The sequence below is a fragment of the Bombina bombina genome, chromosome 1 (genome assembly GCF_027579735.1).
Source record: "Bombina bombina isolate aBomBom1 chromosome 1, aBomBom1.pri, whole genome shotgun sequence".
Lineage (NCBI taxonomy): Eukaryota > Metazoa > Chordata > Amphibia > Anura > Bombinatoridae > Bombina > Bombina bombina.
Window position 1 is genome coordinate 1,354,200,336 of NC_069499.1, and position 27,351 is coordinate 1,354,227,686.

The following is a 27,351-nucleotide window of genomic DNA, read 5'->3' on the forward strand; positions in this document are numbered from 1 at the left end:
AATACAGACCTGTAACTGAGATTTGTTGCAGAGTATAATACAGTTGTAGCAGATGACTGAATGAGCACTGCAATACAGACTTGTAACTGAGATTTGTTTCAGAGTTCAGAGTATAATACAGTTGTAGCAGATGACTGAATGAGCCCAGCAATACAGACTTGTAACTGAGATTTGTTGCAGAGTTCAGAGTATAATACAGATGTAGCAGATGGCTGAATGAGCACAGCAATACAGACTTGTAACTGAGATTTGTTGTAGAGTTCAAATTATAATACAGTTGTAGCAAATGACTGAATAAGCACAGCAATACAGACTTGTAACTGAGATTTATTTCAGAGTTCAGAGTATAATACAGTTGTAGCAGATGACTGAATGAGCCCAGCAATACAGACTTGTAACTGAGATTTGTTGCAGAGTTCAGAGTATAATACAGTTGTAGCAGATGTCTGAATGAGCACAGCAATACAGACTTATATCTGAGATTTATTTCAGAGTTCAGAGTATAATACAGTTGTAGCAGATGACTGACTGAGCACAGCAATACAGACCTGTAACTGAGATTTGTTGCAGAATATAATACAGTTGTAGCAGATGACTGAATGAGCACAACAATACAGACTTGTAACTGAGATTTGTTGCAGAGTTCAGAGTATAATACAGTTGTAGCAGATGTCTGAATGTGCACAGCAATACAGACTTATATCTGAGATTTATTTCAGAGTTCAGAGTATAATACAGTTGTAGCAGATGACTGAATGAGCACAGCAATACAGACCTGTAACTAAGATTTGTTGCAGAATATAATACAGTTGTAGCAGATGACTGAATGAGCACAACAATACAGACTTGTAACTAGGGTTGCACCGATACCGATACTAGTATCGGTATCGGTGCCGATACCAAGTATTTGCATGAGTACTTGTACTCGTGCAAATGCACCGATACTTAAACCGATACCTCCAATTCCTACCCATACGCCATCTTGTGGCATTTTTCAAAATGCATGTTCCTATTTCATTTAAAGCTGGAGTGGAGACTTAACTAAAAATTGTTCTGCCAATACAAATTGCTGTTATTTGCATTATTGTACATCAGAGCAGTCATTCAGACAAACCCCTGAAGTACTGGGCAGTTAATAAACTGAGATTTAATGGCCCAAAAATATCTTTCTAACCCATGCAGTAGTGTGAAAAGTGAAAGACTGTTCAGCTTAGCGTCAAACGTCCTTGTTGTTAGCAGAAGCAGACTTATAGCTGAACATGCAGAGATGCTTCTGTTCCTTAATAAGAACTTTCCACTAACTTTTGAAAAATTATTCTAATTGCTAAATTGCCTGTTAAACTACTAGTTCTCCTCTTGCACAATAATGCTCAAAACATACTGTACTCTGAGGAACAACCTTAACCAGGGCTGGACTGGGAATAAAAAACAGCCCTGGAAAAAATATGAAGACCAGCCCTATTTTCTGTCGAGTCAGTAGAATGCAAATGCCCCATTTTTCACAAAGGGGATTACTGGGATACTCCTTCCTCAATATTATTTTCAGAATTAAATTATATTACTTTGTATTAAGTACAAATGTTAGATTGATGAGTTATATAGGCACCCTACAACCCAATTGCATCCAGTAATCCCCCCTTTAAATTGTAGCTTTCCAGCCCTAGCTGCTGCAGCTGTTATTTATTGTTGTTATTATTAACGTTATTGTAATATTTTTATTTATAAACATGTTCTGTAAACTTTGTGACAACAAGCACATAAAACTGTTTTATTATTTCAAAATGTATTTTGAGATACAGTTCATAATTATAAAGAAGTGATCTTAAATCATTACTCTGTAATGTGCTAGGTAAACTGTCATGACATAAAAAAGTATCTGTAATTGGTATCGGTGAGTATTTGAAAAAAAGTATCGGTACTTGTACTCGGTCTTAAAAAAATGGTATCGGTGCAACCCTACTTGTAACTGAGATTTGTTGCAGAGTTCAGAGTATAATACAGTTGTAGCAGATGACTGAATGAGCACAGCAATACAGACTTGTAACTGAGATTTGTTGCAGAGTTCAGAGTATAATACAGATGTAGCAGATCACTGAATGAGCACAGCAATACAGACTTATAACTGAGATTTGTTGCAGAGTTCAGAGTATAATACAGTTGTAGCAGATGACTGCATGAACACAGCAATACATACCAGTAACTGAGATTTGTTGCAGAGTATAATACAGTTGTAGCAGATGACTGAATGAGCACAGCAATACAGATTGTAACTGAGATTTGTTGAAGAGTTACGAGTATAATACAGATGTAGCAAATTACTGAATGAGCACAGCAATACAGACTTATAACTGAGATTTGTTTCAGAGTTCAGAGTATAATACAGTTGTAGCAGATGACTGAATGAGCCCAGCAATACAGACTTGTAACTGAGATTTGTTGCAGAGTTCAGAGTATAATACAGATGTAGCAGATGGCTGAATGAGCACAGCAATACAGACTTGTAACTGAGATTTGTTGTAGAGTTCAAATTATAATACAGTTGTAGCAAATGACTGAATAAGCACAGCAATACAGACTTGTAACTGAGATTTATTTCAGAGTTCAGAGTATAATACAGTTGTAGCAGATGACTGAATGAGCCCAGCAATACAGACTTGTAACTGAGATTTGTTGCAGAGTTCAGAGTATAATACAGTTGTAGCAGATGTCTGAATGAGCACAGCAATACAGACTTATATCTGAGATTTATTTCAGAGTTCAGAGTATAATACAGTTGTAGCAGATGACTGACTGAGCACAGCAATACAGACCTGTAACTGAGATTTGTTGCAGAATATAATACAGTTGTAGCAGATGACTGAATGAGCACAACAATACAGACTTGTAACTGAGATTTGTTGCAGAGTTCAGAGTATAATACAGTTGTAGCAGATGTCTGAATGTGCACAGCAATACAGACTTATATCTGAGATTTATTTCAGAGTTCAGAGTATAATCCAGTTGTAGCAGATGACTGAATGAGCACAGCAATACAGACCTGTAACTAAGATTTGTTGCAGAATATAATACAGTTGTAGCAGATGACTGAATGAGCACAACAATACAGACTTGTAACTAGGGTTGCACCGATACCGATACTAGTATCGGTATCGGTGCCGATACCAAGTATTTGCATGAGTACTTGTACTCGTGCAAATGCACCGATACTTAAACCGATACCTCCAATTCCTACCCATACGCCATCTTGTGGCATTTTTCAAAATGCATGTTCCTATTTCATTTAAAGCTGGAGTGGAGACTTAACTAAAAATTGTTCTGCCAATACAAATTGCTGTTATTTGCATTATTGTACATCAGAGCAGTCATTCAGACAAACCCCTGAAGTACTGGGCAGTTAATAAACTGAGATTTAATGGCCCAAAAATATCTTTCTAACCCATGCAGTAGTGTGAAAAGTGAAAGACTGTTCAGCTTAGCGTCAAACGTCCTTGTTGTTAGCAGAAGCAGACTTATAGCTGAACATGCAGAGATGCTTCTGTTCCTTAATAAGAACTTTCCACTAACTTTTGAAAAATTATTCTAATTGCTAGATTGCCTGTTAAACTACTAGTTCTCCTCTTGCACAATAATGCTCAAAACATACTGTACTCTGAGGAACAACCTTAACCAGGGCTGGACTGGGAATAAAAAACAGCCCTGGAAAAAATATGAAGACCAGCCCTATTTTCTGTCGAGTCAGTAGAATGCAAATGCCCCATTTTTCACAAAGGGGATTACTGGGATACTCCTTCCTCAATATTATTTTCAGAATTAAATTATATTACTTTGTATTAAGTACAAATGTTAGATTGATGAGTTATATAGGCACCCTACAACCCAATTGCATCCAGTAATCCCCCCTTTAAATTGTAGCTTTCCAGCCCTAGCTGCTGCAGCTGTTATTTATTGTTGTTATTATTAACGTTATTGTAATATTTTTATTTATAAACATGTTCTGTAAACTTTGTGACAACAAGCACATAAAACTGTTTTATTATTTCAAAATGTCTTTTGAGATACAGTTCATAATTATAAAGAAGTGATCTTAAATCATTACTCTGTAATGTGCTAGGTAAACTGTCATGACATAAAAAAGTATCTGTAATTGGTATCGGTGAGTATTTGAAAAAAAGTATCGGTACTTGTACTCGGTCTTAAAAAAATGGTATCGGTGCAACCCTACTTGTAACTGAGATTTGTTGCAGAGTTCAGAGTATAATACAGTTGTAGCAGATGACTGAATGAGCACAGCAATACAGACTTGTAACTGAGATTTGTTGCAGAGTTCAGAGTATAATACAGATGTAGCAGATCACTGAATGAGCACAGCAATACAGACTTATAACTGAGATTTGTTTCAGAGTTCAGAGTATAATACAGTTGTAGCAGATGACTGCATGAACACAGCAATACATACCAGTAACTGAGATTTGTTGCAGAGTATAATACAGTTGTAGCAGATGACTGAATGAGCACAGCAATACAGATTGTAACTGAGATTTGTTGAAGAGTTACGAGTATAATACAGATGTAGCAAATTACTGAATGAGCACAGCAATACAGACTTATAACTGAGATTTGTTTCAGAGTTCAGAGTATAATTCAGTTGTAGCAGATGACTGAATGAGCACAGCAATACAGACCTGTAACTGAGATTTGTTGCAGAGTATAATACAGTTGTAGCAGATGACTGAATGAGCACTGCAATACAGACTTGTAACTGAGATTTGTTTCAGAGTTCAGAGTATAATACAGTTGTAGCAGATGACTGAATGAGCCCAGCAATACAGACTTGTAACTGAGATTTGTTGCAGAGTTCAGAGTATAATACAGATGTAGCAGATGGCTGAATGAGCACAGCAATACAGACTTGTAACTGAGATTTGTTGTAGAGTTCAAATTATAATACAGTTGTAGCAAATGACTGAATAAGCACAGCAATACAGACTTGTAACTGAGATTTATTTCAGAGTTCAGAGTATAATACAGTTGTAGCAGATGACTGAATGAGCCCAGCAATACAGACTTGTAACTGAGATTTGTTGCAGAGTTCAGAGTATAATGCAGTTGTAGCAGATGACTGAATGAGCACTGCAATACAGAATTGTAACTGAGATTTGTTTCAGAGTTCAGAGTATAATACAGTTGTAGCATATGACTGAATGAGCCCAGCAATACAGACTTGTAACTGAGATTTGTTGCAGAGTTCAGAGTATAATACAGATGTAGCAGATGACTGAATGAGCACAGCAATACAAACTTGTAACTGAGATTTGCTGCAGAGTTCAGAGTATAATACAGTTGAAGCAGATGACTGAATGAGCATAGCAATACAAACTTGTAACAGATTTGTTGCAGAGTTCAGAGTATAATACAGTTGTAGCAGATGACTGGATGAGCACAGTAATACAGACCTGTAACTGAGATTTGTTTCAGAGTTCAGAGTATAATACAGATGTAGCAGATGACTGAATGAGCACAGCAATACAGACCTGTAACTGAGATTTGTTTCAGAGTTCAGAGTATAATATAGATGTAGCAGATGACTGGATGAGCACAGCAATACAGACTTGTAACTGAGATTTGTTGCAGAGTTCAGAGTATAATACAGATGTATCAGATGACTGAATGAGCACTGCAATACAGACTTGTAACTGAGATTTGTTTCAGAGTTCAGAGTATAATACAGTTGTAGCAGATGACTAAATGAGCACAGCAATACAGACTTGTAACTGAGATTTGTTGCAGAGTTCAGAGTATAATACAGATGTAGCAGATGACTGAATGAGCACAGCAATACAGACTTGTAACTGAGATTTGTTGCAGAGTTCAGAGTATAATACAGATGTAGCAGATGACTGAATGAGCACAGCAATACAGACCTGTAACTGAGGTTTGTTTCAGAGTTCAGAGTATAATACAGATTTAGCAGATGACTGGATGAGCACAGCAATACAGACTTGTAACTGAGATTTGTTTCAGAGTTCAGAGTATAATACAGTTGTAGCAGATCACTGAATGAGCACAGCAATACAGACTTTTAACTGAGATTTGTTTCAGAGTTCAGAGTATAATACAGATGTAGCAGATGACTAAATGAGCACAGCAATACAGACTTGTAACTGAGATTTGTTGCAGAGTTTAGATTATAATACAGTTGTAGCAGATGACTAAATGAGTACAGCAATACAGTATTGTTACAAGACTGAGATTTGTTGCAGAGTTCAGAGTATACAAAGTAGTTGTGTCCAGGAAACAAATCAGAATATATCTGGGCACTTTCGGTTAGTAGAAAACAGGCATAGGTCATCAGGCAGGACAGTAAACTTGAAATAATAAAGAAAGGCATGCTGGAACAGACACCAAGTGATCAGCTTTAAAGGAATAGTCTAGTCAAAATTTCATGATTCAGATAGAGCAGACAATTTTAAGCAACTTTCTAATTTACTTCTATTATCAATTTTTCTTTGTCATCTTGGTATCTTTATTTGAAAAAGCAATAATGTAAGCATAGGAGCCGGCCCATTTTTGGTTCAGCACCTGGGTAGATCTTTCTGATTGGTGTCTAAATGTAGCCACCAGTCATCAAGTGCTACCCAGGTGCTGAACCAAAAATGGGCTGGCTCCTAAGCTTACATTCAAATAAAGCTACCAAGAGAACAAAGAAAAATTGATAATAGGAGTAAATTAGAAAGTCCCTTTAAATTGCATGCTCTATCTGAATCATGAAAGTTTAATTTTGACTAGACTATCTCTTTAAGAAACAACATCAAAGCTGGTGCATTGAACCTAGGCCTTAGGATTTCCTAAATAGAGGCTGCAGGAATCAGATGGAGGATGATTAATCAGGTTGATATGTTCCAGCAGTAGAATGTATGAAGGCTACGCCACCAAACTTCCTGATTGACAGGAGCAGAGAAGCAGTCTTAAAGTGACAGCAACAGCTTGCAAGCAGGCATGACACATTCTATGATGTCAGTACATCTAATAACTTATAAAATTTTCTTGAGTTTGTTCAGATCTGAATTCCTTCATTTTTAAACCAAATTGACAATCTTTGTTTTTTCATTGGGGTCAATTTATCAAGCTCCGTACGGAGCTTGATGCCCCATGTTTCTGGCGAGCCCAAAGACCGCTGCTCCATAACCTGTCCGCCTGCTCTGAGGCGACGGACAGAAATCAACCCGATCGAATACGATCTGCAGGGGACGGCATTGCACCAGCAGTTCACAAGAACTGCTGGTGCAATGATAAATACCATCAGCTTATGCTGTCGGCATTTATCGATGTGCAGTGGACATGATATGCTACATCGTATCATGTCAGCTCGCACATTAATAAATTGACCCCATTGTCTTATTTCATCCTATAAACTTTCAACTTTATATAGTTTCCTTAAGCTGTAAGCGCCCTCGTTTGTATAGATTTAATTGGTGATTGGTAATGATTGTTTGACCTGAGGAGATACAGCTAACAGGATGAGAGTTTGAGTGACAAAAGGTAAATTGATTGACATGAAGGAGTATTGATTCACATGACAAGTGTTTGACTGTTGACATGATGATCCTGTATATTAAAAACATCACCTCCTTTTCTCCTTCTTGTATTTCCTTTTAGTGAATGGTGTTGTTAACTCTATACTTGGTAAGTACCTAATAGTGGATTAATATTGGTTCTGTTGGTGCAATCTGATAAAAGTAATTCATTGTTTTGTTTGGGGGTATAACACTAAACCACAAATTATTCCTACAATTGCAAGAAGTGTTTTTTATAGAGCACCGAAGAGCTGAAATTGTGGTAAATTCTAAAATGTTAAACTACCACTTTCCCTTCTTTCATTTTTATAACTATTCAAACATTTAAGGCCAGATTACGAGCGGTGCACTATCGGATTTATTGCGGATGTTTGCCGTGTTGGAAGTAGCGCACGTATTACAAATTCAAAGTAAACAAGTTTGCTCAAGTGCAATTTAATTGTATGCGCATTGGGATAGCTTGACCTCAGAGCTTTAGTTAACTGTTTTACAAAACACCTCAAAATTACATTAAGAAGTACAGTTACACTCAAATTAACACTAATAAAATTGCATTAAAAATATGAGACCTCAGGTGTTAGAAAAAAAAGGCAGGCAAAGGGCTTTAACATAGAGATACATACATAGTATACACATGTTTAAATATGTATATGTATGTGTATATATATATATATATATATATATATATATATATATATATACAGTATATATGTTTACATATGTTTACATATGTATTTATGTGTATTTATGTATTTAAATGTGTATATATGTATTTGCAGACATACTGTATATACACAAATAAAAACATAAATACATATGTAGACATTTATAGACATAAGTGCATTGGAGCCCTTTGCAGTCAAGTAGCTGAAAACATGAAACATCATATTTATGCAATATTCATATTTAATTAAGTGTTATACTGTGTTTTTAGTGTAAATATTTCACATTCCAATGTTCTTCACATAGGGGAATATGTTCTAAGTATATATAAATAGATATTCCTATATATATATATATATATATATATATATATATATACATATATATATATGTATAAATTTATACCTATATATAATCATCTATATTAGGTATAGATATATATATTTCCCCCCCAAAAAACATTATATATATAGAAATATGTATTTATGAATAAATAGAACATATTCTTCTATGTGAAGAACATTGGAATGTAAAATATTAATACTTCATGTCGGGTTAGCACAATTGAGAAAATGCGATAGGGTTTCCACGATTTGTTGGGTGTTAGGGTTTTTTCCACTTTTTGCACTCAATTGAAGTGTATGTGAGAATACATTAACGCGAATCAAATAGAAAAAAGGGAGCCAAATAAAACTAAATAAAATAGAATAAATAAACAAAATGTGGAAAGAACAAAAAATAATACCTATATTAGCATGAACGAAATAACAAAATTTAATAACAAAACAATATACAATATATCGAACAACTGTAAAATATTAGAGAGAAATATTTGCACTACTTATCTCAAGCTGAGCAGCAAAAGAAAGAGGAGGTTTGGCTGCATATTGGTCAGTTTATGGTTACTACTTCTACTCTGATTGGTTACTTTTTTCCTGGAGTTGTAAGTTAGCTTACACCTTAGCTACTTATTGTTATTCTTTATTATCTGTTCTGTTTTAATATCTATCGGCTAGATTACGAGTCTTGCGTTAGCCTTAAAAAGCAGCATTGAGAGGTCCCAAAGCTGCTTTTTAATGCCCGCTGGTATTACGAGTCTTGCAGGTACAGGTGTAACGCTCACTTTTTTTCTGCGACTCGAGCATACCGCAAATCCCCTTACGTCAATTGCATATCCTATCGTTTAAATGGGATTTTCCTAATGACGGTATTACGAGTCTTGGAAGAAGTGAGCGGTAGACCCTCTCCTGTCAAGACTCCTACCACATATAAAAGTCAGTAGTTAAGAGTTTTATGGGCTAACGCCGTAACATAAAACTCTTAACTAAAGTGCTACAAAGTACACTAACACCCATAAACTACCTATTAACCCCTAAACCGCCCCCCCCCCCCCACATCGCAAACACTATAATAACATTTTTAACACCTAATATGCCATACCGGAGATCGCCGCCACTATATTAAATGTATTAACCCCTAAACCGCCATACTCCCACCTTGCAAACACTAGTTAAATTTTATTAACCCCTAATTTGCCGTCCCTAACATCGCAGACACCTACCTACATTTATTAACCCCTAATCTGCCGCCCACTATATTAAAATTATTAACCTCTAAACCTAAGTCTAACCCCCCTAACTTAAATATAATTTAAAATAAATCTAAATAAAATTACTATTATTAAATAAATTATTCCTATTTAAAACTAAATACTTACCTATAAAATAAACCCTAAGCTAGCTACAACATAACTAAAAGTTACATTGTAGCTATCTCAGGGTTTATTTTTATTTTACAGGCAACTTTGTATTTATTTTAACTAGGTACAATAGTTATTAAATAGTTATTAACTATTTAATAACAACCTAGTTAAAATAAAGACACATTTACCTGTAAAATTAATCCTAACCTAAGTTACAATTACACCTAACACTACACTATCATTAAATTAATTACCTAAACTAACTACAATTAAATACAATTAAATTAAATAAACTAAAGTACGAAAAAAACAAACACTAAATTGCAAAAAATAATAAAATAATTACAATTTTTTTAAACTAATTACACCTAATCTAATCCACCTAATAAAATAACCCCCCAAAAAATAATAAAAAGCCCTACCCTATACTAAATTACAAATAGCCCTTAAAAGGTCCTTTTGCGGGGCATTGCCCCAAAGTAATCAGCTCTTTTACCTGTAAGAAAAAATACAATCCCCCCCCAACATTAAAACCCACCACCCACACACCCAACCCTACTCTAAAACCCACCCAATCCCCCCTTAATAAAACCTAACACTAACCCCTTGAAGATCACCCTACCTTGAGATGTCTTCATCCAACCGGGCAGAAGTGGTCCTCCAGAGGGTCCGAAGTCTTCATCCGATCCGGGCAGAAGAGGACCTCCAGACGGGCATAAGTTTTCATCCAGGCGGTATCGTCTATCTTCATCCAAAAAATCAATAGGATTGAGCTCGCATTCTATTGGCTGTTCAAATCAGCCAATAGAATGCAAGCTCAATCCTACTGGCTGATTGCATCAGCCAATAGGATTTTTCCTACCTTAATTCCGATTGGCTGATAGAATCTTATCAGCCAATCGGAATTCAAGGGACGCCATCTTGGATGACGTCATTTAAAGGAACCTTCATTCTTCATTTGGATGCAGTTGGAAGAGGATGCTCCACATCGGCTGGCTTGAAAATGGACCTGCTCCGCTCCAGATGGATAAAGATAGAAGATGCCACCTGGATGAAGACTTCTGCCCATCTGGAGGTCCTCTTCTGCCCAGATCGGATGAAGACTTCTGCCCCTCTGGAGGATCACTTCTGCCCGGTTGGGTGAAGACGTCTCAAGGTAGGGTGATCTTCAGGGGGTTAGTGTTAGGTTTTATTAAGGGGGGATTGGGTGGGTTTTAGAGTAGGGTTGGGTGTGTGGGTGGTGGGTTTTAATGTTGGGGGGGTATTGTATTTTTTTTTACAGGTAAAAGAGCTGATTACTTTCGGGCAATGCCCCACAAAAGGCCCTTTTAAGGGCTATTTGTAATTTAGTGTAGGGTAGGGCTTTTTATTATTTTGGGGGGCTTTTTTATTTTATTAGGGGGATTAGATTAGGTGTAATTAGTTTAAAAAAATTGTAATTATTTTATTATTTTTTGTAATTTAGTGTTTTTTCCCCGTACTTTAGTTTATTTAATTGTATTTAATTGTAGTTAGTTTAGGTAATTAATTTAATGATAGTGTAGTGTTAGGTGTAATTGTAACTTAGGTTAGGGTTTAATAACTATTTAATAACTATTGTACCTAGTTAAAATAAATACAAAGTTGCCTGCAAAATAAAATTAAACCCTGAGATAGCTACAATGTAACTATTAGTTATATTGTAGCTAGCTTAGGGTTTATTTTATAGGTAAGTGTTTAGTTTTAAATAGGATTAATTTATTTAATTGTATTAATTTTATTTAGATTTATTTAAAATTATATTTAAGTTAGGGGGGTGTTAGGGTTAGACTTAGGTTTAGGGGTTAATATATTTATTATAGTGGCGGCGACATTGGGGGCAGCAGATTAGGGGTTAATAAATATAATGTAGGGTTTGGCGATGTCGGGGGCAGAAGATCAGGGTTTAATACATATAATGTAGGTGGCGGCGGTGTCCGGAGCGTCAGATTAGGGGTTAATAATATAATGTAGGTGGCGACAATGTTGGGGACGGCAGATTAGGGGTTAATAAGTATAAGATTAGGTGTGTTTAGACTCGGGGTTCATGTTAGGGTGTTAGGTGTAGACATAAAAAGTATTTCCCCATAGGAATCAATGGGGCTGCGTTAGGAGCTGAACGCTGCTCTTTTGCAGGTGTTTGTTTTTTTTTCAGCCGTCTCTCCCCCATTGATTCCCATTGGGAAATCGTGCACGAGCACGTTTTGCCAGCTCACAGCTACCGTAAGCAGCGCTGGTATTGAGGTGAGATGTGGAGCTAAATTTTGCTCTCCACTCACTTTTTTGCGGCTAACGCCGGGTTTAAAAACCCGTAATACCAGCGTTGTTTGTAGGTGAGCGGTGAGGGAAAACTGCTCGTTAGCACCGCACCCCTGTTACCGCAAAACTCGTAATCTAGGTGATTGTATTGATGATGTTTATTATACTTTTAAGTGCTGCATACTGAGAAGTAAAAGAAAGTAATGCAAAATAGGAGTCTCTGGTCTTGTAATAAAATTCTGTGCGTTCAGCTTTTGTGAAGTCTGAACTACAATTTCTCTCTAAGCTGGTGAATCTTTGAATATCAGGGCCATAGTAAGATGTTTGAATGACAATATATAAGTACTATCTATCTATCTATCTATCTATCTATCTATCTATCTATCTATCATCACTCTCTATTCTCTGAGGATTAGAAGATTTGTACTGGAGGTAAATACACTTTTCTGTTTTTCAGGTGAGCACACCAAAGCACTGATAACTCAAATGACACTTTTCAATAAGGTGCTTGCAGAACTAAGGGAGGACATTCGGGACCAGGTAAGGGGAGAGACACAGGTTAACAGGAATTGTGTTTCAGAATTGGTTGCCTGTTAGAGAGGGTCACAGAGGGAAGCATAGCAATGTATTTGCCTATATGCATTTGATTTACGGTAACAAGTAAGTGATACTTTAGTTTAGATATACACCATGGGTTTCTGGGAGGGTGAAATGCTCCTTGTATCTGACTTGCTCTTTTCATTGGAGTCCCCTCCCATTCTAGCCATTATGCCACCACATATTATTATGAAGCCCAATTTTATTTGTGCCCCACCTGCAGGGGTGCACTTAGGTGGTTCCTAGTCTACCTCTGTTGTAGCACCAGCCCGGCTCCTTCTGCATGGAACATTTATATTTTTTACCCCTCAAATAATTCTGGAGACAAACTTAGTTTTATATTTGATAATGCAAATGCTAAATTTGATAAGGAGGTAGAGGAGCAAAAGGGAAATGTTCTGTTATTTTCTCTTTTTTTATTTTGGTTTATCTTTGTGCAGGTAAAAGAGATGTCACTTATAAGAAACACAATCATGGAGTGCCAAGTGTGTGGTACGTTACCTGTCTGACAAAAGAAATCCATGTGACTTAAAGATGCCTCTCATTCCCAGGGTTGCTCCAGAGAATGCAGACATGTGACATGTGGTCTGTAACCAACTCACAGAGATATAGCCAAGTGACAGAAATCATCCCCACAATCTCCTTGATTTTATAAGAAAATAATCTAGTTTATTTCATAGACGCGGTAAAAGTCCACAATCCTTTACTCTTGGGCATTACTCTTCTCTATCACTTGGAGAAGGCAAAGATTCCGAAGTGCTCTATAAAACCACTCCCACCTCATACATACCTCAGTCTTTACTTTGCCTCTGCCTGAAGTGGTTGAACAAAGAAGATTTGCATTTGATTCTTTAAAAAGAGGGGGTTTAAGCCTATGTTGAGGCCCGGATTACCCTCAGAGTACAGTGCTTGTCAGAGGGATGTTTTTAGGATAAGGTTTATGATTCTTTTTTCACCTCATAGGTAATTCTTCATAAACCCTCTATAATTGGTCGCATTGACTTGTCTTTTGTCTCCTTTTATGGATCTACAATATACTCCTATTCCATAACCTCTGCTGATATGTTTCAGTACTGGGTTGGCTGTCTGCTGCTAGTGGATGAGTGTCTATTAGTAAGTATTTTTTTATTAACATTTAGGGACTCATTTAGCAATGTTTTTGGCACTTTTTATAGTTATTAATATATTTGCTTATATATGTGGCTGTGGGACTTTTTCTTTTCACTATGCCCCTGCTGTTTGCGCTCGTCAGGTTTTTTTGAGCACTTACACCTAGATTACGAGTTTTGCGTTACGGCTTTAATGCTGAAAAAATGGCAATTTCAGCGTAAAAGCAGTAATGCAGCTATTGTGAACCGTGTCGGTATAGCTATACCGCAAGCATTTTAAAATTTAAAATTTAAAAAAATTTAAATTAAAATTACAATATAACTATATTTAATAAATAAAAACTCACTTGTAAAAAAATAAACCTAACATTAAACTATAAATTAACCTAACCTTACTATTCTAATAAAATAAAAATTACTACCAATTAAAAATACTAAATTGCAAATTCAAAATAACCTAACACTACGAAAAATTTTTAAAAAATCTAAAATTACAAAAAATAATAAACACTAAATTACGAAAAATAAAAAACACTAAGCTTACAAAAAATAATAAACAAAATTATCAAAAATAAAAAAATTAAACCTAATCTAATAAAAAAAATTACACCTAATCTAATAGCCCTATAAAAATAAAAAAGCCCCCCCAAAATAAAAACACCCCCTAGCCTACAATAAACTACCAATAGCCTTTAAAAAGGCCTTTTGTAGGGCATTGCTATAAGTTAAACAGTAAAACCCACCACCCAACCAACCCCCTAAACTAAAAAAACCTAACTTTAAAAAAACCTAAGCTACCCATTGCCCCTAAAGGGGCATTTGTATGGGCATTGCCCTTAAAAGGGCATTCAGCTCTTTTTCATTGCCCTTAAAAGGGCATTCAGCTCTTTTAAAAAAGCCCAAAGCCCTAATCTAAAAAAAAAACACCCCAAAAAATAAGTCCGGACATCCAGGCGGCGAGAAGTCTTCATCCAGGTGGCGACATCTTCATCCATCGTGGGGGCGTCTTCTATCTTCTTCCCGGCGTCCTCTTCTTAGGGTCCCTGCCGTACACTGAAGCTTCACTGCAAGGTACCCGTTTCAAAATGGTTACCTTGCATTCCTATTGGCTGATTTAATTCTTCAAATTCAAATCAGTCAATAAGATGATAGCTTCTAAAATCTTATTGGCTGTTCAAAACAGACAATAGGATGAGAGCTACTGAAATCCTATTGGCTGATTTGAACAGCCAATTTTTTATAATTTTAGATTTTTTAATTTTTTTTCATAGTGTGTTTTTTTGAATTTGTAATTTAGTATTTTTAATTGGTAGTATTTTTTATTTTATTAGAATTATTATGTTAGGTTAATTTATAGTTTAATGTTAGGTTCATTTTTATTTCACAGGTAAGTTTTTATTTATTTAAATATAGTTATATTGTAATTTTAATTTAAAGTTATGGGGGTGTTATGTTTAGGGGTTAATAGTTTAATTTAGTGTTTTGCGTTGTGGGGTGCCGGCGGTTTAGAGGTTAATAGGTTTATTTAGTGGCGGAGATGTGGGGGGCCAGAGGATTAGGGGTAAATAGGTTTATTTAGTTGCGCAGATGTGGTAGGCCGGAGGTTTAGGGGTTAATAACTTTATTATAGTGTTGGCGATGTCGGGGAGCGGCGGAATAGGGGTTAATAACTTTATTATTGTGGCGGCAATGTCGGTGAGCGGCGGAATAGGGGGTTAATAACTTTAGTGTCGGCGATGTCAGGGGCGGCAGATTAGGGGTGTTTAGACTTGGGGTTTATGTTAGGGTATTAGGTTTAAACGTAAGTTTTTTTTCCCCATAAACATCAATAGGGTTGCGTTACGGAGAATTTTCATTCCACACTTCAGGTGTTAGATTTTTTTCAAACACTCTCTCCCCATTGATGTCTATGGGAAAAGCTGCACAAGCATGTCAAAGCAGCCCTTGGATTTTGTGCGGTATAGAGCTTAACGCCACCATATCGCAAGCACAAGGAGGCTTTTCAGTAACTCATAATGGCAGCGATATGGAGGGTGAAATAACGCAACTTTTTGGGCGTTAGTTTTGCACCCTGTTTAGCGCAACACTCATAATCTAGGTGTTAATTTTTGCACGTCGGCCTCTAGTTTATGCATATTAAGACGTCGGGTTAGCACTTTTTAGTTGTCAGGTTTTTGTGCGCGTTTGGAGGAGCGTTTTTTCTGACCTCGGATTTAATGTTATTTTTTTTGCTTTGTTTTGCAGTTCGGCTAAAGCCAGGTAATTCTTTTACTCCTTCTGCAATGTTTAGAACATTATATATCACTAACCTGCTGCTAATTTAGATTTCTGGTAAACAGTTCCATGTCTTTAGCAGTCCTTGCCAGGAGGGCCTTGTGGCTTAAATCCTGGTGTGCTGATATGGTGTCTAAATCTAGATTATTGTCTCTTTCCTTTCAGGGAAATACATTTTTTAGTTTTGATTTACATTCTATTATTTCCAGTGTTACTGGAGGTAAAGGGGCTTTTCTTCCTCAAGACAGAAAGTCTAATGGGGAATCCAAAGCTTCTAATAGTTTTCGTTTCTTTGGTCAGAATAAGGAACAAAAAGCTGACTCCTCTGCTCAAAAGTAAGGTTCCACTGGTTCAGTCTGAAGACCTCATGCTACCTGGAACAAGTTAAAGCAGGGTAAGAAATCTATCCCTACTACCAAAACTGCATGAAGGTATGGCCCCTGGTCCGGAAGTTCTGTATAATGGGGTCAATTTATCAATGTCTGTCCGACATGATACGCTGTAGCGTATCTTGTCCGACAGACATCGCTGAATTCCGCCCCCTGCAGATTTGCTGCTTCATAACTGCTGTTCCCGGCGAGCCTGAAGGCTCCCATGGAAACAAGGGCATCAAGCTCCATTTGGAGCTTGATAATTCGGCCCCTAAGTCTCTTTCAGGAGGCTTGATTTCAGTCTGTTCCAGATCCCTGGGTTCGGAATATTGTTTCTCAGGGATCTCAAATAGGATTCAGAGAAGGCCTCCCAGAGGAAGACATTCTGTCTCAGATTTGATAGATATGGGAGTGATTGTTCCAGTTCCTTTGCAGGAACAGGGGATATGATTTTATTCAAATCTCTTCATTGCTCCAAAGGAGGAAGGTATTTCAGACCAGTTCTAGATCTAAAGGTGCTGAACAGGTTTGCTAGTGCAACGCCGCCCCCTGCTGACTCGCGGCCAATCGGCCACCAGCAGGGAGGTGTCAATCAATCGGATCGTACTCGATCGAGTTGATTTCCAGCGATTCCTGTCCGCCTCATCAGAGCAGGCGGACAGGGTTATGTAGCAGCTGTCTTTAGACCGCTGCTTCATAACTGGTGTTTCTGGCGAGTCTGAAGACTCGCCAAAAACACGGGCCCACAAGCTCCGTTCGGAGCTTGATAAATGGGCCCCTAAGTCTTCAGTTGATCAAGTTTGCAAGGCAACTACTTGGTCTTCTTAACATACTTTTACTAAATTCTACAATTTTGATGTTTTTGCTTCTTCTGAAGCAGCCTTTAGTAGGAAGGTTCTTCAGACAGTTGTCTGATTATATTTTTTTCACCTGTTTGCTTATTTTAAGTGCATTCAAACAAAAACAAAAAATCATTGGGGTTATTGATTTATTTTCTCAGTAAAAAAATAGGTTTTTAAATTGCTCCCTTTATGTTATTACTTGTGGACTTCACAACTTGGGTATTAGCTTCCAAGAGTAAAGAATTGTGGACTCTCATCACCTGTATGAAAGAAAACATAATTTATGCTTAGTTGATAAATTAATTTATTTCATGGTGGTGAGAGTCCATGAGACCCCACCCTTGTGTTTTCCTGAGGTTAGTTTTTTCCTTCAGCACATCTTTTTTCCCTGCTCCTTTTATGGCCTTTTTCTTACATTAGTTACTTGGCTATACATTAGACCAGCGGTAGAGAAGAGTAATTCCCAACAGTAAAGGATCGTCGACCCTCAACACCATGAAAGAAATGAATTTATTAGGTAATATATGTTTTTATCAATTCATATGTTATTCTATGAGATTTTGGTGAGGTGAATGAGCTTGAGATAGTGAGACTGCTACTAAGGGAGTGACAAAATACTATGGGTACTATGAGTGTATAGGTGTCTGAAGAAATTAATGGGGCATAAAAGACCTTATTAAGGTTTTATGTTACCTAATTGGACACTGTACTTCATATGAAAAAATATCTACATCTAAATATAGTAAGCTTGTTTTTAGCATGTAAAATATTAAAGGGCCATTATAGTCTAAAAATCTTTTTAAAGAGTAGCAACCCTGCACCTCTATGGGGCCCATTTATCAAAGGGCTTGCGGACCTGATCCGACACTGCGGATCAGGTCCGCAAGACCTCGCTAAATGCGGAGAGCAATACGCTCTCCACATTTAACATTGCACCAGCAGCTCACAAGAGCTGCTGGTGCAACGCCGCCCCCTGCTGACTCGCGGCCAATAGGCCGCCAGCAGGGAGCTGTCAATCAACCCGATCGTATTCGATCGGGTTGATTTCCGGCGGTTTCTGTCCGCCTGCTCAGAGCAGGCGGACAGGGTTATGAAGCAGCGGTCTTTAGACCGCTGCTTCATAACTTGTGTTTCTGGCGAGTCTGAAGACTCGCCAGAAACACGGCCCTTCAAGCTCCATACGGAGCTTGATAAATGGGCCTGTATGTGTTTAACTCTTGTAAAGGGGTTAAGCACATAGCTAAAGTACTGCTTTGGACTTGCAGCTCATTATGTAAGTGGCAGTTTTTGCTTGTACTAAATTTTAAATTTACATTGAAACTAATACAGCTGTTTAATGTGTGTACTTCTCATTGTCTTATAGGCATTAAAGGTCATGGGCTAATACTTTCATTAATGCTTATTTAAAGGGCCATTATGGTAAAAATATTACATGGTCTATTCTGTGTGTTTAATCTCTACAAAGGGGTTAAACACCCACTAGAACTGCCGCTGTGCACTGCTGGTCTTGAGCAGACATATTGCAGTACAGATTCTACCTAGACAGCATGAGCTAGATTAGAATAACACTTGATATTGTAGTCTTTCTGTCCTAATGTCCCTTTAACATTTTCTAGACAAGTAGGCTCAAGTCAAGTGAAAATGTGTTTGTCTGTGAAAAGATTAACATAACTGAAAATGTCCACCCAGTCTCTCAGGAACAAAATAGGAAACAAAACATTATTAGAAGCATCATTTTCTTAATAAATGAATGTTTATTTGGGGAATGTTTAAATCTAAAATTATAGACAATCCAAAATCCAAACTGTGTGGCAACAGTGATTCAGTCAAGAGAGGGTTAGAGAATTAAACTAATGTCTCTTCCCAGAAGAATGACAGAAATTAACTGTCTTAATTTATTCCAGAAATCTCTTGTTGTATACAGGTTTCCACGAGCACCGCTCAAGATGTAACCCAAATCCGTGCTTCAAAGGTGTGGATTGCATGGAGACCTATGAGTATCCAGGGTATCGCTGTGGCCCCTGTCCCACTGGGTCACAGGGTAATGGTTCATACTGTGCAGATATTGATGAGGTAAATTGTTGTTTGCTTGAGAATGTTATTATGAAATGTAACATTTAATAGCCACATAAATATGAGTTTATGGAAATTACACATAAAATATATTATCCTATCCATACAGTTAAATTTATATACTAGACTGTCCATGTCTCACACTTAGTTCTGTCCATCCGCTATTTGTCCGGTGGACATGATTCGCTGCGAGTTCACAGCATTAGATGTCCGCATTTAACATTGCACAAGCATTGCCCCCTGCTCACTGGCAGTCAGTCGGACGCTAGCAGGGGCTGTCAATCATCCCAATCGGATTGGGATGATTTCACTGGACAGGTTAAGGAGAAGCAGTCTTAAGACTAGATGATCTAACAAGCCTCGTCAGTACTGTGAGGTACCTCAAATAATTTTAGATAGGCAAAATAAGATTTTGCGTGATTTCTCTCTCGGTGAACATTGGGCTCAAAGTCTTTTACTTTGTTTCCTATCTGTCTGTCACACAGCCTTTTCCTTGTCTCACACCAACATCTATCAGTATCTTACACACACAATCACATTATGTCTAGCGCACAGTTCTGTATGTCACAAAGTATTTATTTTGTATAATGATGATAGTCCATAGGGCTCCATAACATGTGGGATATAATTCCTGCCACCAGGAGGAGGCTAAGAACCCACACAAGAGCTTAAATTCCCTCCCACCTCCCATTTCCCCTCAGTTTAATGCATAGCTGAGTAGAGAATAGGAAACAGATAGGCGGGATAGACAAAAGTAGGGTCTATAGAGGTGCAAATTAGAACTGTAAACGGGTGGGGTCTATGGATTATAAAGTAAGTATAAAATATGTTTTCTTTCGTATAATGATGATAGTCCATAAGACTCCATAACATGTGGGATTAATACCCAAGCAGATAGTCCATGTTACGGAAAGGGTGGGACAATATTCAAGCAGTTCCTATTTATCAGACACTGCGGCCTGACGGACTTTCACTACCAAGAAGGCCATGTGATCACCTGTTTGAGCCAAGAGGCCAAAATTACAGTAGTAACCTCCTGCCCACAGCGAGTCTCAGAGTAGTAAACAAACAAGCCTGAAGATTATTTGAATTCCTTGAATAGCTTGAAGATAGAACTTCAATGTTCTGACTACATCAAGATAATAATAGATAGATAGATAGATATAATGATGATAGTCCATAGGGTTCCATAACATGTGGGATATAATTCCCGCCACTAAGAGGAGACCAAGAACCCATACAAGAGCTTAAATTCCCTTCCATCTCTCCTCAGTTTTTGTTCTTGGCCTTTCAGGAGAAGGTTGAGAATAGAGATATTAAAGCAACTTGCTTATGGATTAATGTTTGGGAGCTCAGATCAATGTGAGACCCTTATCACTGGGACATATCATTCACAAAGAAGACAGAAGAGATTTCACAGCAGTTGAATGATACAGGGAGATAAGGAATATCCTGTTATGTGGGCATTATTTCCCTATTGGACTTCAGCCATAACTACCCTCAGGCATTGTGGGGATACAGGTATTTCCTTCAGATATCCTCTGCAATACATGTAACAGTACTGGATGGGCTCTCGACTGGATACTGCTACAGTTTGGTGAGTAAGACGGTGGAGGGGTGCTACCTCAGATAAGTGATTTACCACAGCACACACACAGCCCAGAGGCTATTTGTGGGTACTCTGACACATAGCCTTGCTCTCCTCCTGACACACCTTTTTCTTTTCTTAAGGTATCTGTTTGTCCTACCTTTATCAGGGATGAAGCCAGGTAAGACTGGTGCCCTTTATAGCCCTCTGGCAGCTCTGGGGATCCATTTTTGGCACTTCAGACAAAATGGGTGTGTGGTCCTTTAAGAAAACTGCTAACTGCTCTGTGCAGTAAGTGGTTCATTAGAACACCATCCGGTTTGGCAGGGGGTTACTTTATTTATGTTTTAATGGTAAATTTGTGCTTGGTGCAAACATTTGTGTTTTTTTGTCACTTTAAGCCTCTCTGAGGCAAAGGCATTACTCTGAGCGGTAGCCCCGCCACCTCAGCATTCTCCTCTTCACTCACTCACTTCAGGGTAGAAAAGCAGCTCAGGAGCCTTTGGCCAGCAATTTTTGAGCTTTTCTACAGCAATCCTTGGTCTTGGCACTTGAGGAGTTGAGTACTCATACAGCAGCTGCTAGGGGGTTACTTTGGCTAAAGTCTGGAGCTTGGGACCCTTAGTGTGCATTCACTACAGTTACAGTAAATATGTCAGAGGGGTTATTAGTCTAAGTCTAGAGGACTCTCTACCATTTTTATTTTATATGTGTATGCCTAGTGTCTCTGCATACTCTGTTATTACACACTATGGAACAAATCTATCCCCACTGATATCAGTGTCAACACTTTAGAGGACTCATATACTGATAACCCTCTCTGTACATTATTTGTTTATGTTTATTTGGCAATTCAGTTCCAGTGTTCCAGGTCAACAAACTCTGTGTCAGTTGTGTACCCTAATTTTGCATACAAATCAGCCTCAACCTTCTACTTCCTCTAAGGAATTATATGAATTTTAAAATAGGCTATGGCAGAATATTTAACAGCTATTATTGCGTTTGATACTGCCTGCTTATAAGGTCATATATACTGTATATATCATAGTTATAAGTGGGGTAATCACGTATTCCTAAGGGGATGATTTATCAATGCTTCAACTGACATCAAATTAGACGCAAAGTTGATCTGCCGTAGTTAACACAGCTTCAACATTGTCAAATGTTGAAATGTTCAACATAATATACGCTCCCGCGAGATCAATATGATTCAAATCGATGCTTGTGTTATTTGAGTATAATACTGCTTATCCGCTGTCACATTCGACTCTATTTGACCCTCTTGCCAATTTATCAAACATTCATCAAGTACGCTCGCGCCTATTCCGATGCAGCGTACCTATCATTCAAACCGCCACCTTTGAGGCTGCGAATACCATATCAATGGGAGTCTGAAAACACAGAAAGGTTATATTCTATGCCTCTAGCTGTTGCTCATGTCCAAAGGTTCTGCCTTTCCTCCAAGACTATGGTTGGAGACTCAGTGTTACAAAGAATTCTTTATCTCCAGTTATAAGGGTGTCTTTCTAGGAGTCATCATAGATTCTGTCCTAATGCATATATTTCTGATGGAGTCAAGCAGAATAAAACTTCAGAAGGCAGGGTTGTCCCTGCAACGTGCTTTATTTCCACCAGTAGCCCTATGCATTGAGGTAGTACGTCTTATGATTGCGGTTTCAGACAATGTTTCCTTTGCCCACTTCCAACTATGTACGCTCAATCAGTGGTCAAGGAATTAACTGCAATTGGAACAGCAGATTGCTCTGGACTTGTCTGTCAGACAATATCTTTCTTGGTGGATATAAGGTAATTATTTGACCCTTGGGTGTCCTTTCTTCTCCCATTTTGGGCTAGTGTAACAATGGTTGACAGACTTTCAGACTGGGGCGTGGTCAGTATTTCTCAAAGAGCACAAGAACTTTGGTTCCCTCTGGAGGTGAGGTTACCAATCAACATTCTGGAAATCTGAGTGGAACTCTGAGTGATTCTTTGGGTGTTTTTTAGTCCTGTATCCTCTTAAAATAGGAAGGGATTACCTGTTGCCAATCTGACAATATCACGGCAGTGGCCTACATAAATCATCAAGGGGGTACCTACAGTCCACTGGCTATGCAGGAAGTGTCCAGAATTCTGCCTTGAGCAGAGAGGAATCAATGTTCCCTGTCAGCAGTTCACATTCCAGGAGTGAACAATTGGGAAGCTGATTATTTCAACTGTCAGTCGGCCCATCCAGGAGAGTGGTCTCTCTATCTATGATTGCCTCCCATTTAATTCACAATCTTCCAATGAATTGTGCAAGATCAAGAGATCCAAAAGCTCAAATGATAGATGCCTTGGTGTGTCCATGGTCTATTCATCTAGTGTACCTTTTTTCTCTACCTATTTCAAGGATAATTGCTCAAATCAATCAGGAGTCAACTTTGGTAAACTTGATTCCTCCAGCCTGGCCCTGCAGGACATGGTATGCAGATCTAGTGGTTTTATCTCCTCTATGGCTTCTTCCTTTAAGACAAGATCTTTTGTCTCAAGGGCCCTTTTTTCCATCAGGATCTCAATTCTTTAAGTTTAACGTGAAGTTTGAATGCCTAGATTTTAAACATAGATGTTTCACTGATTCAATTACTGATCTTCTGATTTAAACCAGAAAACCTGTTACACTAAGAATTTTTCCAATATCTGGAGAATATATTTTGAATGGTGCTCGTCCAGAAGATTTTCTTGGTATTTCTTTAAGATTCCTAAAATTCATCAGTTTTTACAAGATGGCTTTGCCGAGGTTTTGTCTGCTAGCTCCCTAAAAGGACACATTTCAGCTTTATCTGTTCACTTTCGTAGAAAGTTAGCTAAGCTTCCTGATGTTCAGACTTGTTTTGAACAGGCGCTAGTAAGAATAAGAATAAAAATTAGTAGACTCAGCGCTATGTAAAGCGCTGGTAAAGTGTTATAAAGAGACTGCTAAAGTGTTATAAAGAGCACCTAAAGAGAAGGTGACATACAAATACAGTATACAATCACTTATTTAAAACAATTGAACAGAATAATGCTAAAAACATAATAATGCTAAAAACATGGATCCATGTGTAGACAATTAGATCGAGCTAATACGATAAAAATATATGCATATAACTATAGTCTTATGTGGAAAAGAAAAAGTGAATAATGTTCAGTGTTGAAATAATATGCCTTTAGTGTTTAGACTCGAGTCTTGATAAAGGCCTGTACTGAGGCCGAAACGCGTTGACATTTATGGTAAGCCTCCATTTGACAATCTTTTACAATTTTATCTAGCTATATTGCACTATATTACTCTTATCCATGACCTACACCCACAGAAGGATCTATTTGGAAATATTACATTCAGAACAACTTTTAAATTGGATCACAACAGCAAGTCTTTACTTTTTTAACCTCTTTCCTTTTTATTTTTATTTTTTAATTTTTCCATTTTTGCGGTTTCTCAATTTTTTTTCCATTTTTCTTCTTATCACTGAGATTTACTCTGTAACTAATAAGGATCAAACACTGCCAAACTAAAGGCAGATTATTTCATCACTGAACATTATTCACTTTTTCTTTTCCACATAAGACTATAGTTATATGCATATATGTTTTCATATTGTTTTCCCATATTAGCTCAATCTAATTGTCTACACATGGATCCATGTTTTTAGCATTATTATGTATTTAGCATTATTCTGTTCAACTGTTTCAAATAAATGATTGTATACTGTATTTGTATGTCACCTTAGCCTTCTCTTTAGGCGCTAGTAAGAATTAGGTCAGTTGTGAGAACTATTTCTCCACTCTGGAATTTGAATTTAGTTTGTTCTGTTTGCAAGGCCCTTCATTTGAACCAATGCATTTCATTGATATCACTTTTATCTTAGAAAGTTTTTTTCTTGTTAACTCAAACCCTCCAACTGAGGAGATTGCTACCAGCTTTGTCTTGTGATTCTCCATTTTAGTATTTCACAAGGATAAAGTTGTACTTTGTACTAAATATGTTTTTCTTCTTGTGAAAATATTAATAAGGAGATTGCTATTCCTTCTTTGTATCCAAATACTGCTAATTATACAAAAGAAAATATAGTTTATGCTTACTTATAGTCCATAGGCCCCACTTGTTTACATTTTTGGGGCGACAGTTCTAATTTGCAAGTCTATCCTCTCTATCTGTTTCCTATTCTCTGCTTGGCTATGCATTAAACTAAGAGAAGGTGGGAGGGAATTTAAGCTCTTGTACAGGTTCTTGGCCTCCTCCTAATTGCGGGAATTATATCCCACATGTTATGGAGCCCTAAGGACTATCATCATTCCAAAAGAAAATAATTTATCTGGTAAGCATAAATTATGTATTGCTATGTCTCACTTACTCAATCCTGGTCAGTTTCATAAATGTACAGGTAGCCCTCAGTTTACGCCGGGGTTAGGTTCCAGGAGGAATGGTTGTAAATCGAAACCGTTTCAAATTGAAACCCAGTTTATAATGTAAGTCAATGGGAAGTGAGGGGGTTAAGTTCCAGGCCCCTCTCAAAATTGTCATAAGTAATACCTAATACATTATTTTTAAAGCTTTGAAATGAAGACTTTAAATGCTAAACAGCATTATAAACCTAATAATATAGATTGTATCATCATCAAACTAAGTTTAATGAACAAAAACATTTGCTAACAGCATCTTTTTAAATAATCACACAACAGACTGCATCATCATTAAACTAAGTTTAATAAACAAAAACTTTTTTTACTTGCATTTTTCTGCAATCAGTTCTCTGCATTGTTAACATGTTAGATAATATTGGTTCTGCACCTATTCTATGCATTTCAATCTGCAGTGATTAAGCAGTTAGGCACCCTCACCTCAAGCTGCTGGACAGGAAGATAATAGGGAAGTGGCTGCTAAAACTTGTTGCTCGATAGCTAATGTCTGCTCTGTGTACACAGATCAATTTCAGGCTGTTAAGTTGCATAACTTTGCTGCAAAACAAGCGGACAGCTCAACCTACTGGCTATTTTAATGACTGCACTTTGCTTTCCAAAGCTTTTCGATAGCAGTCACATGACTGAAAAAAAGGTTGTTATTCTGAAACGGCGCAAATTGAACCGGCGTAAACCGAGGGCCACCTGTATTATTATTATTTGTATTATTATTATCTTTATACTGTTTTTGAGTCTGATATATGTTGTTCATGTCCTGCAACCTTTATGTGTTTCACATATATAGTTCTGTCTGTGTCTCACTCACAACCCATCTTTTGTCAAGCACCCACATTAAGGGGACAAACTTTTATGATTCAGAAAGAGCATGCAGTTTTAAGACACTTTTAAATTTACTTCCATTCTTAAACTTTGCACAGTCTTTTTATATGCACACTTTCTTGGGTACAGTATCCTACTTATCATGTGCACAATCTCACAGGGTATACGTATACAAGTCTGTGATTGGCTTATGTCTATCACATGATACAGGGGGCCGGACATTGGGAGAAAAAATAAATTTGTCAGAAAAAAAATCTACTGTTTATCTGAAATTCAGAGTAGGTGTTAAATAATTGTCTTTTTATTATGCACTTAATTATGCAATTCTACTGCATTGAGTGGTCCTATAACTTATGCACACTCTTATCCATGTTCACATACAGTGCTCTCAGGCCAACCCTTGCTTTACTGGCTCCAAATGCATCAACACATCTCCAGGCTTCCGCTGTGAGCCCTGTCCACGAGGATACAAGGGTAACACTGTGTCTGGGGTAGGAGTGGACTATGCCAAAGCTAGCAAGCAGGTAGGAGGGATGATAAAGATATAATACAGTGGATAATAGATGAGCGATATGCTTAGCGTGGTTTCAAATGAGGGAACATGTCTACCTGAAATTAAGGGAGAATAAACTAGAGTGAGAGTGGGTAAGAAGCTTTGGGTTGGAAGCAAACTTCAAAAGGATTTAACCACAAGTTACTGTCTCACTTCCATAGAGACTAATTCAGCTTACTTCACAGACTACCTGCAGTAAGCCATTTAAATGGTTGTAGTGGAGAAAAAAAATAAATGTGTCAATATTTATAAATCTTGTATTTTGTTCTTAATAAATACATTAATTCAAAACTGATTTAAAGATATATTTAAGCCAACCTCTCCAGCTTTTTAATGTTAGGTTAAAAACAAGTTTTCCTGAGATTAAGGAACAAAACCATTTTTATGTATTCTTATGCTTGCTGAAGAAATGTCTTGTTCATCCCACTTACTATCAAATAAAGACCCATTGTACAATGCATTGCTATAT

The 27,351-nt window shown here is 37.4% G+C and overlaps 1 protein-coding gene across 1 annotated transcript in view; it reads left to right on the forward strand.

Moving 5' to 3' along the window:
- THBS3 (thrombospondin 3) overlaps positions 1–27,351 on the forward strand; it is a 209,758-nt gene that overhangs the window by 94,681 nt on the left and 87,726 nt on the right. The window contains exons 5-9 of the mRNA XM_053703392.1: positions 7,657–7,683; positions 12,674–12,756; positions 13,254–13,305; positions 19,334–19,482; positions 26,713–26,853. Of these exons, the coding sequence (XP_053559367.1) occupies positions 7,657–7,683; positions 12,674–12,756; positions 13,254–13,305; positions 19,334–19,482; positions 26,713–26,853 (452 nt within the window). The remainder of the gene's footprint in view (positions 1–7,656; positions 7,684–12,673; positions 12,757–13,253; positions 13,306–19,333; positions 19,483–26,712; positions 26,854–27,351) is intronic.